At 38.9% G+C, this 18,952-nt stretch overlaps 1 protein-coding gene across 1 annotated transcript in view; it reads right to left on the reverse strand.

The window, feature by feature from the left end:
• STK39 (serine/threonine kinase 39) overlaps positions 1-18,952 on the reverse strand; it is a 101,726-nt gene that overhangs the window by 42,124 nt on the left and 40,650 nt on the right. Inside the window, exons 11-12 of the mRNA XM_037398729.1 lie at positions 339-461; positions 178-210 (exon numbers count right to left, since the gene is read on the reverse strand). Of these exons, the coding sequence (XP_037254626.1) occupies positions 178-210; positions 339-461 (156 nt within the window). The remainder of the gene's footprint in view (positions 1-177; positions 211-338; positions 462-18,952) is intronic.

Genomic DNA, 18,952 nt, shown 5'->3' on the forward strand with positions numbered 1-18,952 from the left:
TGCTCAAGTTAATTGTTACAGGCCGAACTGCATATAGCTCTATCCTCATAAGTCCTTGCTACACAAGGCTGCAGAGCAACACTCTCGCCTCAATTCACATTTTGAACAGCAGAAATTGAAAAGAAATCCCTTCACTCAAACACTTGGAAGGAAAAAAAATTGTAAAGACATTTTTACCTCTGTGTTCTCCTCCTCTTTTACTCTTCGTGACTAGAAAACAAATGCAGTGAGATATGAGCTATACAGCTTTATGCATTAAAGATCCAGAAATATTAAAAATTAACGTTAAGACATATTATCTTGCAGAGTGGAAATGTCTTGGCATAAACAAAAGGTACCTTTTCCTGAGAAACAGCAGCTTTTCCCTCCTCGCTCTTCTCATCCATTTCATCATCACTCCATTCCCAGTCCCCATCTTCTGTTTTATGGAGGTGACCACTGGAACCTGGTACTCGTCTGACCTACAAAAATATTAAGCGTTGACCATTACACAGATAACTTTAGTCTTTATCTGTGTTCTGGTTAATCAAGCAGTTCTTCATAATTTTTATTCTGTATGCTTTCATTAGTTTGCTGGAGGAGTCACTGAAATAACATCTGACCTCTGGGGTTATCCTTGAGCCAGAGGGAATAGCTAAGATATGCAAAATTGGCACAGGGAAATAGGTTTTGGATATATTTTGCAACTGCTTAGGAACAAGCTCAAGTAGATGACAACTGCTTACTATGAACTAACCCTTGGAAAGAAAGGAAGCTATTCAAGGAAGCAGAAGTTACACAGACAAGGTTGTTCTTGGGGCACAAGTCTTTAAGAACTTTATTGTCCTGCTAAAAAGCTTTAAAATGTGTAAAAGTATTAAGGATACTTCAAAAGTAAAATTATCCTTATTAAAAAAAAAAAAAAAAAAGAGGCAGCAGCTATATGCAGACTGAGAAGGTAGGCAGGCATGCACCACACCAAACTAGTTGGGCAAACTCCTGTAGGTCAAATAGTCTAACAAGCCTTAGCAGCAGTATCCAGCAACTAAATCTGAAAATCAAATACTCTTCTGATGTCACCTTGCTCTTTTTCAGAGCCTGACAACACACTTGTTTTCCCCTGGATCACGTTTAGCCTATTTGAGCAAAACAAAGGAACATCCAACAACTCTTCCCACACCTTGGTATGCATTTATGAGACCCATGAGATGGCTGAAAGCACAGCACAATAAGCAGCAGTCCCACCGGTGTTTAGATTAGAATCAGTTTCTCTAATGATTTCACATTACTGAGCCAATATACAGTTCCTACTGCACAACTTCAAATGCTCGTTCAGGTAAGCTCCCCAGCACTATAAATTTGTAAAGCTTAAAGCATATCCTTTTGAATTATAAAAAAGGAAAAACAGTTACTCAGGAAACAGCCTGTACATTGGTAGGAGAACAAAAGGAACAAAGCATTAAGTGTTCACAGTACACAAAAGGGAGAACTAACTTTGCAGAAAAGCAATTTCAGGCCAAGAACAACTGCTCAAGAAGACATCTAATAACAATAACTACTAAAAAAAATATTAACTAGATGATCTTAGCCCAAAACTGTGTATCCTGTTAGGCAGTATGCCAGTATGTTGTATGTACGGTAACATACAACAGCCTGGTTCAATTCTGTATTCACAGATTCCTGTCTGTAGTGTTTTGATGTCTTGCACCAAAGTACATTGAGCACTGATTAACCTGGTTCTGCCATCCTCATTGGTGGTGGTAATGGAAAACCATTCTGCAGCACAGCTACCTCACAAAACAGGAAGATGTTAAAAAAAAAAAATCTAAAAAGTTTAATATCCGATTTCTGAAAACTACTGTTTTTCCAACTTCATGAAACTTACATAAAGACTAAACTGGTATTAACCTTGCTGTAAACTCCTCCAATTGCTGCAAACCACAATGTGAGGAGAGATGCAGCATGTGACAGATTCCAGCTGCTTCTAAATCCCATCACGTAAATTTATCTGTGGCATGAAAACAGTACAGGACACTAGGTCTGAGCTCATGAGCTTCTAGAAAACTATGTGATGCAGATGCAGCTATTAATACATTTTTTTCCAAAGCAGCTTTTCATAGAGAGCTGGGCACCTAAGCTATTTCTCTACTGGATTTGGACTGAGCACAATTTGGAGCTGGCTGGCCTGACACCAGAACAGTAAGCATAAACTTAGGAGCCTTCTTGCAAAACCTTGTGCATATACAAGCAGGTACCTTGGTGTCTGCATTCTTTACCTCTCCTTCCTTCCCTCCCTAAACACCCATCTGCTCCTCTCCCTTCTCTTTTGCACACAGGAGACTAAACTAGAGGAAAGGATGACGTTTCCAGAACCTCAGCACATTACTTTCTTCAGTCCTTATGATACTCCTTCCTTATATTTCTTTCCTGCATAACTGAATTAGAGTGCCCTACTTACTTTTCTCCGTATTTTGTACGCCTTTGTAACAGAGAAGAAGGGAAACCTAGGCAGGACACCAGGGGAATATCCTACTCCATCACTTGAAAGACAAATTCTACACAATTTTTCTCCGTTTCCCATACCAGGCTCCTAATGCACCAGTTTCAGGCTCTAGCTGCCTCAGAGCTTGGTACAAGAAGCTCCTGTGTGTTTGGGAGGAAGGACCAAGCAATTGTCAACAAAAGCAGTTAGCACAGCAATTTCTTACTCGGCTGCAATCAAGGGAGGCACAATCAGTGGGCTCTTACTGTCTATATCATCAGGGATTAGCACAGATATAAGGTAATTTTGCAGGCAATTTGCCCGGTGCTTGTGGATGTAATTTATTATCCTTCAAGGAACAGTCCTGAAGTAGGCTTTTGTTTAACAGCACAAGCTTTTTCCTAACAGCAATACATGAACCTAAGAGAGGACATCAACCCCACCAGAAGCATGCTTTACAAACAGAATAGAATAGAATGGTTTACAGACACCTTCACACATGACATTGTGCACTAATCAAAATCTCTTCTGCATCTATTCTCAGTTTTTCTGAAGACTTATTCTAACTGGAACAATTTTAATGGAGTTTAATGATGCTGGCATAGAGTTATGAGAGAAAGCTTTACTGATGAAGATGGAGTGCATTTCAAGTTTTTAAATAGACTGCCTTTTAATAAGCAATAAACAAATGGCTCAAGGAAAAGAAAATAAGTTACTGCAAAATAAAATATTGTGTTCAATTATTTTCTTGAAAGGTGTCTGAAGGCAGAAAAACAAAAGTTTAGGTTTGTGCTGTTCCAGTTGGACTGATTCCCACTAGCACACATATTCACAGGACAGAAATCACCAATTCAGCTACAGCAAAGTACCCAACCTACTCAGCCTTCAAAAACCTGAAGCGTTTTTGTCTAATGTCTATGTCTATGACAAAATATCTAACGACATTTTTTTATTGGTGGTGTTAATTTTTGATTAACAGTGGCTTTGCTCAGTTTCAGTTCTGGTTAAAGCCACAAAGACTCAGTCACATAGGGAGGACATGTACCCCAGGTGCAGGACAGAACAAGAGCAGCACACCGCGTCAGCAAATAAATTAATTGTCTCTTCATTTAACATAAACCTGTGTAACTAATATCACTTATTGGATGGAAATATATTAGCTTCAATTTCTGTTGTAATAGAAACTTATCTGAAGAGACTTGATACCAGAATGGTGCTGCTTCTTTTCAGATTTTCTAGCACCTTTTCCAGAGCACACTCACTAAAATGCATATAGGTGGTAACATACGTGAAGTATTTTAGCAGACAACTAGCATTTTATCATATTCAACTCACATTAATATAAAGCAAAAATACACCAGAAATAGGAAAGGAATAAAACTTGCATTATACAGCTAAAGCTTTTTACGCTTTGTATTTGGCACAGCCAGAGAACTACTTTAAAGAGCTAAAATAAGATAACTGAGACAACCCGGGACATTCATCAGGGCTGCACCGGGACCTGCCTGGTGGTACAGGGAGCAGATTCAACCCACCAGCCTGAGAGAAAAACTAGTCTTTTTTTATCTTTTCTGAACACATTTTTTTTCCCAAGATTTGTGGGTTAAATCAGCCCAACTTGAGGTCAAATAGCAAAGACTGTAAGCAAAGAGGCAGAAACAAAAGGGGCAGTGAAAGGGAAGTTGGATCATCTTGTTTTGGAAGCAGCAATCCCTCAGGATCCTCAAAATCACATACTCTAGAACACTTACAATGCAGCATCATGACCAGAGTGCACAATCTGCCACACCAAGTCTCCTCAGGCTTCCATTTGTGCTCCTACAGCTGTGCATACAACCCAATTGAAATATTAACATGGAACACAAGTCAGCTTGCAGCCAAATCAGCTTTTTAATTTAGCTGAGCATAAGTCAGCACAAGCACTACAGCCTGCACAAGAGAAGGAACTGGAATATCATTTTCAGTAGTTGCCCCAGTCACCTGTGATAAGAAAGCATTTTAAATTCCCAAAAAGTGATAGACACAAATATGAAGAGGGAGCAAATATATCCAGACACAGCATACATTTATCTCCATTTCCTTTCATTTGCTCCCCCTGCCCTGCCTCAAAATACTACAGAATTAAAGTGAGCACATTTTTATAACAGTATGCCAAGTCACTATACTAAACATCTTCAGAAGATTTTCACTTCATCACAATCAAGTCTTTCCAACCTTTTGGATTACTCTTGAAGTGTTCTTCGTAGAGTGTGGTAAAGCTCTATATCCCTTTGTCCTTACAGGCCTAAACAACCTTCAAGACAGGAAAAACCTTTTCCAACAAGAACACTAAGGGCCATTATAACAAGCCTGTGAGAAGATGAAAAGAAAAACGGAAAATAAGGAACAAAGATAAGCAATCACTGAGTGGCACCAGTACTAGAATTGTTCTGTTAGGAATGCATCTTCATCAGGGTGAAAACAGAGTGTGTTTCTCTAGATGACGTTCTCACATACTTCCCTGTTTTGATTGCTCCCTTTCAATTTGCAAGAACAGGTGTGCAATATATAAAAGTATTTTTCTGAAGAATAGTTATATACATATGTGTACAGAACTGTAGCCTGTTAAGCACTTGCATTGCACAATATAGCAACAGGAATCTGTGCCTCAGGTGTCAAGCATTTGTAGCAAAAACATTATGGTATGCCCATCGGGGGAGAGGAAGAGAAACAATTATCCCATTTTCCTCCCATCAAACCACAGTCCCCTACAGCAAAGCTTACAAATTCTTTCCTTTGGCGGTGGACAGCTTAAGCTACTCTTTGAAATGCTGCAGCTTGTAAAAGTTAATGAAAATGCTACAATGGGCCAACACAAAAATCACTACATAGAAATGATGGGAAGAGTTCATGGGGACTTGATAGCACACAGAGCATTCAACTGTTACCTAAAAAATAAACTAGATGGCTACTGATGGAAAGTTATAGAAAGCTGTGTTCACCACTGCACAAAGTATTCATCTCTGCTTTGCCAATAATCTCAGCCTCACTGGGCCACTGCAGCAGCCTCTGAAAAAACTGATAGAAACAGCAGCAGATCCGAAGAGATCACACAAACAGAAAAATAACATCGTCAACACACTTTTGAACAGCAAAGATATTTCTACCCAAATTCAGAGCAACAATGCAACATTATGAACACCTCAGAGGGCATCTCAAGTCCCACAAAAAGACCCTCTTGTCTTTCTGAGAGGGTCTGACTCCCAGCTCTGTCTAGCAAAAGTGTTTTTTGAAATATATGTTGAAGGTACACTTCACAAATACGGACATTAAGAGTTTTCCTACCCTCAATAAAATGCTAATGTAAACTAATGAGAATGAACAATGTCAACTGTATACAAGAGAGACCACCCATCCCAACCTCTAGTATTACCCTGGGAAGGAAAAAAATTACCTGAAGACAAGAATGAAGGAAGCTCAAACCATGCTTACCTTGGAGAGTATGGACAATACTTGAGGACCTAACTTTGGAACGAGTACTGCATAGCTCTCAAAGGACGCCATACAATGATCAAGAAACAAAGAATGTCCAGACTTCATGCCCTGTTTATCAACTTTCAATGAAATTCAATGACACTTTACCTTTGAGAGAACAAATAAACCTCTCTTTTCTTCTGATTTTATTTTACAAATATAGCATTCCCCTTATATGAACTGTCCTTCAAAGGTGGCACTAATTCATGCTATCTTGAACTCCTGTTGTTCACATACAGACAGCTAGAAGTGTCCTCTTTCTATGCACCCCTTTTCTTTCTGGGAGAGGGGGGTTTAAGACTGTAAACATAATTCGGCAACTGCATCCATGATTTCTATCATAATGACATACTGACTGCAAATTCACAATTCAGCCTGCTGGAGAGAAGACATCTCTGCAGACCTCTATACACAAGGCCAAAAACTGTCAGTGGACTTCAGTCCAACCCCCCAGTCTCTCATGTCAGTGCTGAAATTGGCAGAAAATACAACAGGGATTTGGAAAGCTGTAAATATTTGGAATTTCACTACTGGTTATCATTTGAGATACTACTAGAAGACTGGTATCAAAGGCAGCACACTTGCATTTCATCCCAATGATTACAGCATTACAGCAGTTGAGAACGTTCTACATATTTCTCCTGATATCCTGCTACAGGCCTCCCATTTTACAGAGGGAAATAAAGAAGCAGACAAATGAATTGATTTATTCAAGGCCACAACGCAAACCCTAGACAGAGCATGAAACTGAAATGAACCTCTTGCATCTACAAAGTAAGGGGGAAGTTCTTTTACATTGCATGCAGTAGCTATACAAATGCAATTTCTCCCTCAGCTTTAGTCAAAATACACAGCATTGATAGTTCTTTATGCTAAGATTATAATATATTTATAATTATATTTAAATCTAAACATTTCTCTCTGTAAATATTTCAAAGTGAAAGGGAAACAAGTTAAAACATGCTCAGTTCCAATTTGAGTTTTATTGTTTTAAAAACCTAAATGCTGCCTCCAAAATAGGAGCTAAACTGAATCATAAATTTAGCTAATAAAGAAAACAATGAAAGCCTTCAGCCTTACAAAGACAAATTAACACATATTAGAAAAGATATTTCACATAAATCAGAACAGCACCAGGGAATAAAAAATGAATTTGAATGACTGGCATTTAAACTGCACGCAACACAAAAGCAGCTCGGAACATTGCGATCTACAACCAAAAGCAGTTTGTAGGAGGAAAAACCTAACAAGTCACTGCCAACATTAGCACAGCTGTGGAAGAAGGACATTACGAACATCAGCTACAAGGGAGAATTGCTTGGACAATTTGGTGAGTAAAAAAATCATGACTACCACGAAAATATTAAGCATCTTATGATTATTACTATATATGTCATTGCTGGTTAAAGCTTACTCCAGTATACACCAGAGTCACAAAGATTTAAGAATAAATTAAGCTGCTGACAGAACTATTAGTCCTCACCCTTTTAAAGTAGCATACAGATAATTTAACATTCCCAGCCAGCAATAGTATGCATCAGCTCTCCAGGAGAATGTCTGCTTAAACAGATGAACAGGGCAACTATCATTCCTGCCCACTGAAGGTTAGCCTGTATCAGCCCAACAGAGAGAGAACTTCAGCACCAGAATGCAGAAGCTGCCCACATTTCCCAAAGCTTGATCAAAAGCAGGCTACAGCGTAAGGAAGCAAAACATAAATTGTTGTCTTCTAGACACTGACGTACTTGCTATATGTAGGTGTTAGAGGCTGGGGAAAGAAAAATCTATTATTCATCACTGATTCTTTTGCTTCTGCAATTTCTTTACAAGTTTATTTTTGTAGTATGACAAGGAAGGGAACGAACATTTTCTGAATATCAAGATCTTCCTACTTCTTTATTCATAACTACTGGCCAACTTACAGATTTATTACTTCATTTCAGTGTCTCATTAAAAAAAACTATAAAAAGGACACACTGTGGGATACCAATGCACACACATATAAAACATTACTGCAATGCATACATGGTACAGCATATGATCTAGACCACACTAAAAATCAATTATTTCATTAAGAGTAATATTCTGCATTGTCCTGATTTTGGCTGGGATAGGAATTACTTATTTTATTCCTCAGTAGTTGGTACAATGCTGTGTTTCGGATTTAGTATGAGAATAACGTTGACAAACTGATGGTTTAGGATGTTGCTGGGTAATGTTCATACCAAGACAAGGGCTTTTCCATTTCTCAGGCCCTGCCAGCAAGAGGGCTGGAGGGGTACAAGAAATTGGGAGGGGACAAAGCCAGGACAACTGACCCCAACTAGCAAAGGGATATTCCATACCATGGGATGTCATGCTCAGTATATAAACTGGGGGGAGCCAGCCAGGAGGGGCCAATCGCTGCTCAGGGACTGGCTGGGCATCGGTCAGCGGGTGATGAGCAATTGTATTGTGCATCACTTGGGTCTTCCCTTCCTTTTGGATTTTATTCTCTCCCATTTGCTCTCCTTTTCATTATCATCATCAATACTATCGTTATTACTTTATTTCAATTATTAAATTGTTCTTATTTCAAACCTCGAGTTTTACCTCTTTTCCCCCAATTCTCCTCCCCATCCCAGGAGTGGGGTAGGGAAATAAGTGAGCAAGTGGCTGAGTGGTACTTAGTTGCCACTTGGGGTTAAACCATGACATATATCTATTGTCGTCTTCTTCATTCTACAGAAAGATGAGTGAACTAGTAATCTTGATTTCCACACTATCTCAATTATTTAAGCTATTCCTGTTAAGTCTCTGGCAGCTAAATATTTGGGATGGAGTCCTGAGCAGACTTAAAACAACATTTTTAAGTCTGCTCTACAAAAGATTATGGTGACCTGAAAGTATGGTAAATAAGATACATTTGTGTAAACAAAATTGATGGCATTAGTAAGTATTAAACATCTCAGTAATGTGGAAGGTGCCTTGCCACCCTCCATATATAGGTAACTTAGAGCTCAAATGTAATTTGTTCTTGAATTCCTGAAGAAAGGGAAATGTGTAGACCCCACCCATTTAAAACATATGTGCAAAGGCCTTTGTGGAACCCTGACACTGCTCCCTGTTAATTTCTAAATAGAGAACAATCAGTGCTGGTCTCCCATTTTTGCACTTGCATATCTACAGAAGGCAATCCGTATCTTTTTTTTTTTTGTAAACACACATCCTTCTGGATATACTGCAGTCCAACAAATCAACTAGCTCAGCTTTTTCTGGAAATAAAATTGTCTTTTATTTTACCACCGATGCCCTTCAGCTACATCTGCTAGTACAGTATTCAAGATATACACAATCCCACATGCCCCAGAGAGCAGCAATGACAAGGTGGTTATTTAAACACCTCATCTTTTTCATTTTCTGCAGTCTGTCCTAGTAAAAGCCCAGATTTGACCTTCAGGCAGAAAAGAGAACAACCAGTCAACAGATACTGTATATCTTCACCTTTCCCTAAGGCTATGGTAACGGGTTTTACAGGAGACAGGACACCCCCATTACCCAGATCCCAGAAGTTCTTATAGAACAGATAGGCTAAATTACCTTTTAAAGTGCCAACATTTCTTGGTAATTGATAAGATGAGGTTTTTTGCATTTCCACCCCCAGCCCTCTTTTTTTTTTTTTTTTTTTTTTTTAATTGGAAGTCTCAAGAGCTTTATTTCTTATGCAGCTTCATAAGAAGTATTTACAATACCAGTTACCATGCCAGTTATTTTATAGGAAGAAAGATGATGAAAAATAGGACATTGTTGAACATTTTGGTTTTAGCACATTTTACATCTGTGTATTCTTCTCCCCAATAAAATCCAGACTAGCTCCTTCTATACACATCTTAAGTAGAGCAATCTGATTTTACAAATTTTTACCTTTAGCCATCCTGTAAACCTTTCCTTGAATGTTTCCTAAGATACAGAAGCAAATTTCAATTCCCACCCCTATGCATTTATTTGCATTCCAATGCAATGAAGGAAATCAAAATATCATCACATCTATCCAATCATGGCACAAGCCTTTTTTGCTTAAAACAGTTACACATCTAGTCACAGCTTAGCATTGAGGTAAAAGGCAGACCATGGAGATGTCACTTTCTAAAGTATATATTCATACAAAAGAACATCAGCATTTTTGTATAAGAATACCTATACTGTAATCATTTTGGGGAAAAAAAAATAAAAAAATCTGAGGTCCAACACAGAGCACGAATTCCCACATGTATCTATCATCCTTTGCTCGAGAGTTGAGGCACTTCTTCAAGAGAAGGCTTGTCCCCATCCAACCCAGTCTCATGGGTTATGGGAACATCCTAATACTTTCACTGCTGGCTCTTCTTAAATTCCCCCAAGTTCGTTATAATGCAAAGTCTCATTTGTATTCTGATGCAAGCCACAAAAATTCTGCAAACCTAAATGAAAATCAGCAAAAGTTATCATTCATACTCCACTTCAAACTAATTGCTGTTGGTTCTCTACACTGGACAACATGCTTACGTTTTGTCCAAATTGCTGACTGAAAGGACACAGATGATTTAAGGCTTTGCAGTTCCTGAAAAATGTTTTTAGACATTTCTGATATGCATATTCCCTATGTAAAGGAACAGAACTTTTCGACCAAAAAACACAAGGAAGCTGCTAGGAAGCTAACACGTTACTTGGTATACACATCTCCCATGCCCTAAAGTCGCAGTCTGAACAGTCTGAATTTCAGTATTCCAAGGTGACCTTACTCTGGGAGGAGACGAGGTGTCATCAGCATCTCAGGTGGTAAGTCCTGAGCCAGTACAAGCAAGATCAGAGAATATTCTTGCATATATATCTGTTATCTCACTAGAAAAATACAGCAACATCAAATCCTTCAATTCCAAGTAAATTCCAACTGAATTATTCAATTCCAAGTCAAATGCAACTGGTGTCTTCAAAACATGGCAACATTGAGAGAAACTGGTATTCCATTTAAAAATTTTGCATTAGAATAATGGCCAAAAATATTTCATTTACTTTGGGGTCAAGCTTTCATAGATCACATTTTGATCGCACAATCATATTCTTAAAAAAATTAAACTGTACTTCTGTTGGAATTAAAATATATGTTCACAGCTACCCAGCACACCCTTCCAAAGCAGCTTTGTTTGCACTGAAGTGTACAGAACGTATAATTACCTTCAATAGATTAGGCAATATGGAAAATTTGAGTCACTGATGCAAACGTACAAATATTTGTTTCTTCCTTAATGCAGCATGAAGTCTTACAAAAACTGAAAAGGCACCTATGTCATCTAAGAATTGGAAATACAGGAATCTTCACCATTTTCGTGTAAATTACTACTTCTACTCACTAATGGAAACAATTACTCTGGAACTTAAAGTCAAGAAATATAAGATATTTACATTTTCTTTCATGAAAGAGAACTGCATAATGGGTAACAAATTTCATGTGGAGAGCTGCTCTGAATAGGACTTCTTCAGCTCTCTCTACAGCACAATTTTCTAAGGGGTAATACAGCAAAAGTCAACAAAGAACAAACATCTGACAAAAAAGAAAGACCATCTACTTTAAATATTTATGATGCTGGTTTGTTTTTATAGCTAAACACAAACATGATCATGCTCAGATGATGCCAAGTGTGACACCTGAGGGCAGGGCCATCTATTGAGAAGACTGCCATGAAATCTTACCTACGCTCACAATTTAGAAATGGAATACAGTGGAGTGATCAGTGAAAGGAAAATGAAGCCATGAAAAGCTGAATAGAGAAGGGAGGAGAGAGCACATTCCTACATCTCTAGAGGAAACGCTGAAAAATGGTTACAGATGTTCAGTGTACCAACTCCCCACCCGCTCTGGGGGATTCCCTGTCCAAAGCTGCCCTCCTCTCCCTCTTTCACTGACTCTTCTCTTGCTGGCATAATGCTTAGAGACAGCAAAATGTAGTGGCTCTAACTACAGACACTCTTTTGTCACCTAAACTCTTGTAAACTAGTGCAGGTAATTCCCTGCACTCCTAATACTACCTTCCAAAACCATGAGGTTTTACGTAAAGACTGCAACATACTTATTATCTCTGCTCCAGCCTGAGTCCAAAATTTTAACCTAATTTTGTTTTGAGAAATTGCAGTGTTTGGGAGAAATCCCAGTAACACGGCAAATGTGCCATTTTAGTCATTCAGTATGATATTTGGCTTTCAGACATTATTTCTCCATTTATGAGTTCCACTACAAAATTTCATTACTGAGTGTTGTTAACTGCAAATAATTCTTTAACTCCCATTTTAACAATAGTCCTTTCAGGCATGAATGTGTACCTGTGCTGAGAAAGATGTTTTCAATTAATTGTGCAGAGGAGTTGCATTGTTTCTCAAGAGTAACACTTCACCTCAAAACCAAGGAATCCCAAATGGGCTATCTATCAGGCATGACCTGATGGCTAATTCATACATGCAGAGAGAAGCCCTTTTATATCCTCTTTCTTTTCTCTGTCTGCCTTCCTCCTCCTCCCCCAGCAATGAAATTAAGGTGCTAAGGCCAAGAAGCAATCAAAGGAATCCAATCAAAAATACATCAAGTTGCCAAAGTAACTTGATACTCTGAAAGATGAAGAAAAGATAAAGATCCAGATCTTCAGAGGTTCTGGTTATCTTTCCTGGCTGCTCAGATGAATGGGCATGAAGATGGTGAATCACCACTAAAAGCCTTTCTCTTACATCTTACAGGGATCACTGGATCCTCCTTTTATAATCAGCATCTTTCAGTTTCACTTATCCTCTTTTGTCATCCAAGCTGTTTACTCGTGTAATATGACCAGAGGCAAAAAGAAAGACAAATACAGCCCCGTGCAGAGCTATCATTATTTAGACAACTCATTATAAAGGGGGGTTTCACTGCCAGCAATACAGTCATGTTAAAGAATATTTGGGAAAATAGTCTACTACTGTATAATGCAAAGAATTTACTATGATTTTCACATACTTTCAAGCTCAAAGGACTGAAAATACTATCTCAAGGTGAAATTCTCATTTCTTCCCTTTTCCATCTTCTACAAGGTTTCCGTTGACTTATGCACATGAGAGAAATTAGTGTAATATACATTTCTGCACTCCACCCAGATTTTAAAAAGACGTAAACTTACTGAAGACGTTTTTAAAAAACCTTAGGCAATCAAAATGAACATTTGAGCGTAGCTCTCCAGAAAGTTACAAATGAATATGAAAATAACAAAAATTTGTCTGTGATTTTTATAAAATTCATTTTTATAAAATCCATTTTTATAAAACTCCAGTGTTTACATCTTAGTTGGGTATCAAGAAGCAGCATGCATTCAACCAGTCTACAGCATTTAAAATCACAGACCTAGAGCCGCTCCTAACTGAGCAAAGCTCTCCAAACCGGCCTCACTTTCCAGTTCAGGAAGGCTTAAGCCTTGCTCACCGCATGGTGCGTTAGATGCGGCTGCCCTCTGCTGACTATGCATCCCACACAGCACAACTGGGATGCACACATCTTTGTCATCCAGTTGACGTTTATGCCCTCTCACTTCATACACCATGTAACCTCACATTTACCTGCAGATGCACAGTTTGAATGATCTTCTTACGAAGCTGCTTTTCAATGCTAAACAGAAACTGGACTCTGCATATGAACTATTACTATTCCAGTCCATCTTTCTGCTCTGCTAGCCTTAAACTGCCTGTTCTGATTAAAACCTTGAAGCTTGCAGCTCCAGCCATAATTTTAACGTTTTGAGCCAAGAGCACGTTTCAGCTAAATTAACGCCCCCATAACCACTGGGTAGCACAGCCTCAAGGATGTCCCACTTCCCCTGTACTTCCCTTGCAGTTCTCTCTCCCCAGGAACTTCAAGAATATCACCTGTATCAAGCACTAGGGGGGAGGAGTGTCAAAACAACAGCATGTAATTTTTTTTGTATTGTACTTCTAAAAGCTTTACAAGGTCTAACCAGGAAAACTTATTTACTTTTCACATTCTTCAGAGCGTTGGGCTAGGGCTCCTTTTCCACCCCCCACCCCTCCTCTTCAATTTACTCTTTTTTGAACTAGGAAGGCTAAAGATTTAACTTTTCCATACAAAAGCAAGAATTCTCACACAGCTATTCCATTAGTCTTTCAGCAAATGATAACAGATGGCAACGCTGCTTCTGAGCCATCTTGCATTTACAGAATCCTCTTTGTAATTCATCTCCCTGCATGACCTTCCTGACAGACTTCCCAAAAATGCACAAAATCACAAGTAACACACACTTCCGCATTTGAACATTGCCTTTATGAGCAAAGACAAGCAGAAAGGCTTCTGCGACCACCTTGCTCAAGAAAGCACAGTGGGAAACCCCATGCCACTAAGGTGACCCTAACAAGCCAGCTGTGGCTGCCTACATTGACAAAATACTGATCTGGTCTATAGGCTGGGAACAGATTTAATAACTAATTCCATTGAGTCATTTTCAAAGGGAACCATTTCAAATCCAAAAGAGGCTACCTGATTGCGGATGTCATGCAAGTAGTGTCTGCGGCTTCATTTCTCAGAAGGCAAACAGGTAAAAACAGCACCTTCCCACACATTCTCAGTAATAGAGAACCAAATCATTGATAAACAGAACAATAAAATAGGATTATCTTCTGCTTAGTTAGAAGTTGTACCTCCTGATCAAAGAATCTACCACCAGCATCATGCATGCATGGACTTCCTTTTTCCTGGCTTGAATCTTTAACCAGGAGTCCATCAACAGCACCTTTAAGAATACACTACACTTGCACTTCACAGTTATGAAACCCTCCTCCAGTACCGAAAGTTTCAACAGCTTAGAGAAATACCAAATACTTAAAGCTACTGGTCTAATGAGAAAAGTTCTCATGAAGCACCAGCCTTACGTTAGCCCGCATTCTAGATGTTTTTGAACAAGTCAACAGGTCACGAACACATTAGCTAATGAGCAGATCAATGCTCTTACACAAGAGACAGGGACGCTTACTCATCGCAGGAATGAATTCTGAAGTTGAACCATGATAGCCCGTGAACTGGAAAACACTAACCAATACGCAAGAGGGTTACTTTTTAATGATTAAGATGACTCATGTGTGAGCTTCTAAATCCTGCCATAATAAGTAATTTAAGTCATTGCAGTGATGCTTATGTCCATCTGAAGTACAAAAGACATTCAACTGAGCCAGCTACTCCCTAGTTTGTTTTAAAGCTAGTCTGTTCTATACTAGATTAGCTCCATTTGAGAGGGCACAAAATCCAACCTCACCAACTCTATACAGAAGGTAAAAGCACCCAGTGAAAGAACGGATGGACAAACCCATACACTGTATGAAGTTCCTCATACATTATGGCACAACTGCATGCTGGCAGAAATGCTGACAACTTCTTGAAAATAAGGTTTCAACTTCTTGAGAATTAACCAAAAAAAGCCAACATTGTCTGAATGCCAATTTCTCCTCTATTTTTTGTAGCAATATGCAACAATGTAAAAACAGTTGCACTATGTTTTTCATTTGTAACAGTGTTCTGGGTAAACTGAACAATTACTCTTCTGCCATGGAGGGGCCTCCCACACCTAAAGCCTTGCCAAATACATACTTACAGTTCAGCTGCTGTTTTGCAGAAAAAGTGTTCCAGTATAGCACATGTCCCTTCTCTTTATGTATCAGCACTAATTAAATAAGCATTTCTTAAAGTGGAAAGAATCATAGCAATGAATATACATTTTTCGTAATAATCTGAGCTCAAACTAATGTTGCTTTACTTTTCAAAAGGTCTGTGGTCCAGCTGCACAAACACCCATCATTGGTGAGGTGTATCTACTAGATTAAATCCATTACTGAAAGAAGGAAATGTTGTGTATGTATGTCTTGCTGAGGTGCAATCATGCTTTTAGAGCTGTCCCAAGAAATCTGGGATCTAATAACATTTTCCTCATTAAATGCAGAGAATTTTTAATTTCTTCTGTAAGGTAACATGATCATTTTCCTAAATTAGCTGTACTGCAGAGTGAGAAGTCCAATCCATCAGTACGGTTATGTCTACTGAAGTTTTAATCAAAACTGGTATCACTCACACTGATCATCTCTTCATGCTCCTGCAGGTTTTTCCCAGTAACTTAGAACTCTGAGCTCTAAAGATCTTCTATTAACAATGCAGAGCAATAGCACCTCCCCAAAAAGAGAATTCAAGCTCAACTGTTACTCAGCTTTTAATTTATTTTTTTTTACTAGCAGCACTTCAGACAGCAATAAAATGAAATGCAAATACATGTTTTTTCCCTGTTCACTTTGTAAAAGCAGCAGTCATGCAAGGGATTTTCAAAATTAAAGAAACATGATTATAAAACCACAAAACTGACCCAGGGCCTTTGGGCATACAGAGTACTTGTAGCTGTAATTAATTTTTTAGTGTGACAAGATTTTAAAACTGACTGTGGAATTCTGGAAGCTGTTTCAAATTTCCTCTATTCCAATACAGCAAGCGACTTAGCATTCAGTTCAAAATTAAAACTACTCCAACACGTGTTAATAAATAGTGTATCTAAACTCTTTTTAAGTTGTTTTATAACAGGAGTGTACACGGCTCTGATCCAAGCAGGACAGGGCAGGCTGCTCTACCATCACACCAGCTACCAAAGGCAGAGGCTCCAACATTTCTATCAATGACAAATGTGTGGCCTCAGAGCACGTGCCCACTTACCATACCACACTGAGCTGGACCATTCACCACAGCCTTTTCTCCAGTTCTTCGTGACGCCAGCACCACTCTCACAAGTGAGTATTCACATTAACGAAACCCAGAATTGCCAGTAAGAAGTTTCATGGTGTAACACTCATTTCTGCGTATCAGTACCGGTATGTACTTGAGCAGGTTCAGCACAGCAAGAGGCGAGCCCATGCTCCTCCTGGGCAAGTCAAGTCAGTGTTATGCTTAATTACTAGGATAGGCCAGGAAGAAGGGCATCATTTCAAAATCAGCAGAATTAAAAGCAAATAAAGAAACACTGAGACAGTGGGAATTCATGCACAAAGACGAAGTTTAAAACTCTGATGTTAAGTGGTATTTTAAACACACAATGTACGTGTTGTTTAATCATCACATCAGGTTTTAAATCAGGACACCTCTTCACAGCATCAAATGTTTTCTTCACACACAGGAGACCATGTAGGACTGCTTTCAGGATTTCACAAACAGACCTGAACTCATATTTAAAGAAATCAGTTGCCAAGTATAAGCTGTAAAGGCTGCAAAACATGAGAACGCTATGTCAAGAGAAAAGAATTTGAAGTTAAAACTAAACTGAGGCTGGAGTTCTGGGCAACAAAGCAAAATAATTATACGTGTGGCAAATGCAAGAAAAAATAAATTACTGCAGGGCAGATCTGACATCTGAGCTAGCAGTGGTGCTACAGATCATTAGCTATAGGCATTTCACACCAAGTGCTACAGAAGATAATTTAAGCAGTGATGACACCAGCTCCTTCCCACCTCTTGCCCTAGTGACATTCTTTTTTCCATTACAGGGGTTACTTCTTTCAAAAGTAAGCTCTTAGATGCTTTACATCTTAATGTTTGAGCAACCAAACTGTACTTGCACAAGCTTTTTAAAATAAAACCCCACAGTTTTAATATTAAAATACATTTATATTTTATGGCATCTTAAAACAGCGGCTACATGCAGTTGTAACAATTAAATTTTAAATCCCTGATGAATTTTAATATTGTGTACTTTTAAAATGTAAATAATTTAGTATTTTTTCTAGCTAAAACCTAAATATATTTTCCATTTATATGGTAATTAAAAGACCTATTAATTTATCTCTAGCAGCATACAGCTTTAATTTCTTAAGAATCACATCTCTTCCAAATTAGAAACAATTGTCCAAGAAGTCATTCAGAAGACTATTTCTGGTGGCGTATGGGAGGCTACCCTGCATTCAATTTGCTAGTCCAGATGCTAAGTTATTTAAAGCAGTAAGTATACATACGTGTATGTATGAGTTAACATGCAGTCTATAAAGCAGACCTGAGGACACAGATGGGAGACAAATCTCACAAAGCACATACATGCTCTATCAGAAGCCTAACTGGTACTAGAACATGTCTAAATTACTCCTCTACGGCCCAAGATGTAAAATGAAAAAACCTGACTATGATTTTTTCCCCCCAGTTCAGTAATTTTTTGCGGGGATTGCTGCCACCACATGGCCAAACAGCTGAACTACGCCCACCCTCCGCACACTGCCGCCGCTAACATGCTGAGCACGCTGCCCCTTTACACTGCCTCTCATTCCAGCCTCCTACGGCAGCCTCTCAAGAAGTCTCACCATTGCCACCGATTTCCCAAATTACTTCCATCCAAAAGAAGATCAGAATGGACTTATAGCATTTAGATCTCGCTGACAGTCTCTTCCAAGTATGAGCCACTGGCTTCAGGAACATTTCATTGTTGTAGAATTATGCCAAACCAATATTCACCAAGACAACAGAAAACCTTACAAATGCCAGTGCAGGTAACCGCAGCCTAACTGATTTGCCAACAACGGTTGAAACAGTTCCTTTCTGAAGTGCCCTCCCCCAAGTGCTCTCCCAGCAAGCCTGCTTTTAGACAGCTGGATTCAGCACAGTACCCTGTCACCTGCAGAGGCTCAGCAAGCTCCGAGCAGGTTCCTCATACCAAAGAGACGTGGTCACCACAGAAAGGGACTTCCACAATTTCTCACACACAACAAGCAGGAGTCTACATTCATTCTTGTGTAATAGCTCTTATGAACAGCAGTTTGCTTCATACTTGTTTTAAAATACTTACCCGTTAAGCCTGTTAAAAATTAGTACTTACCTGTTAAGCCTGTTAAAAATTAGGGGGTTTAGCTCTGCCACACATCACCTGGTAAGCTCATACATACAAGTGCCAAAGGCACCACAGAAATACCAGCATATACCAC

Source organism: Falco rusticolus, chromosome 8 (genome assembly GCF_015220075.1).
Source record: "Falco rusticolus isolate bFalRus1 chromosome 8, bFalRus1.pri, whole genome shotgun sequence".
NCBI lineage: Eukaryota > Metazoa > Chordata > Aves > Falconiformes > Falconidae > Falco > Falco rusticolus.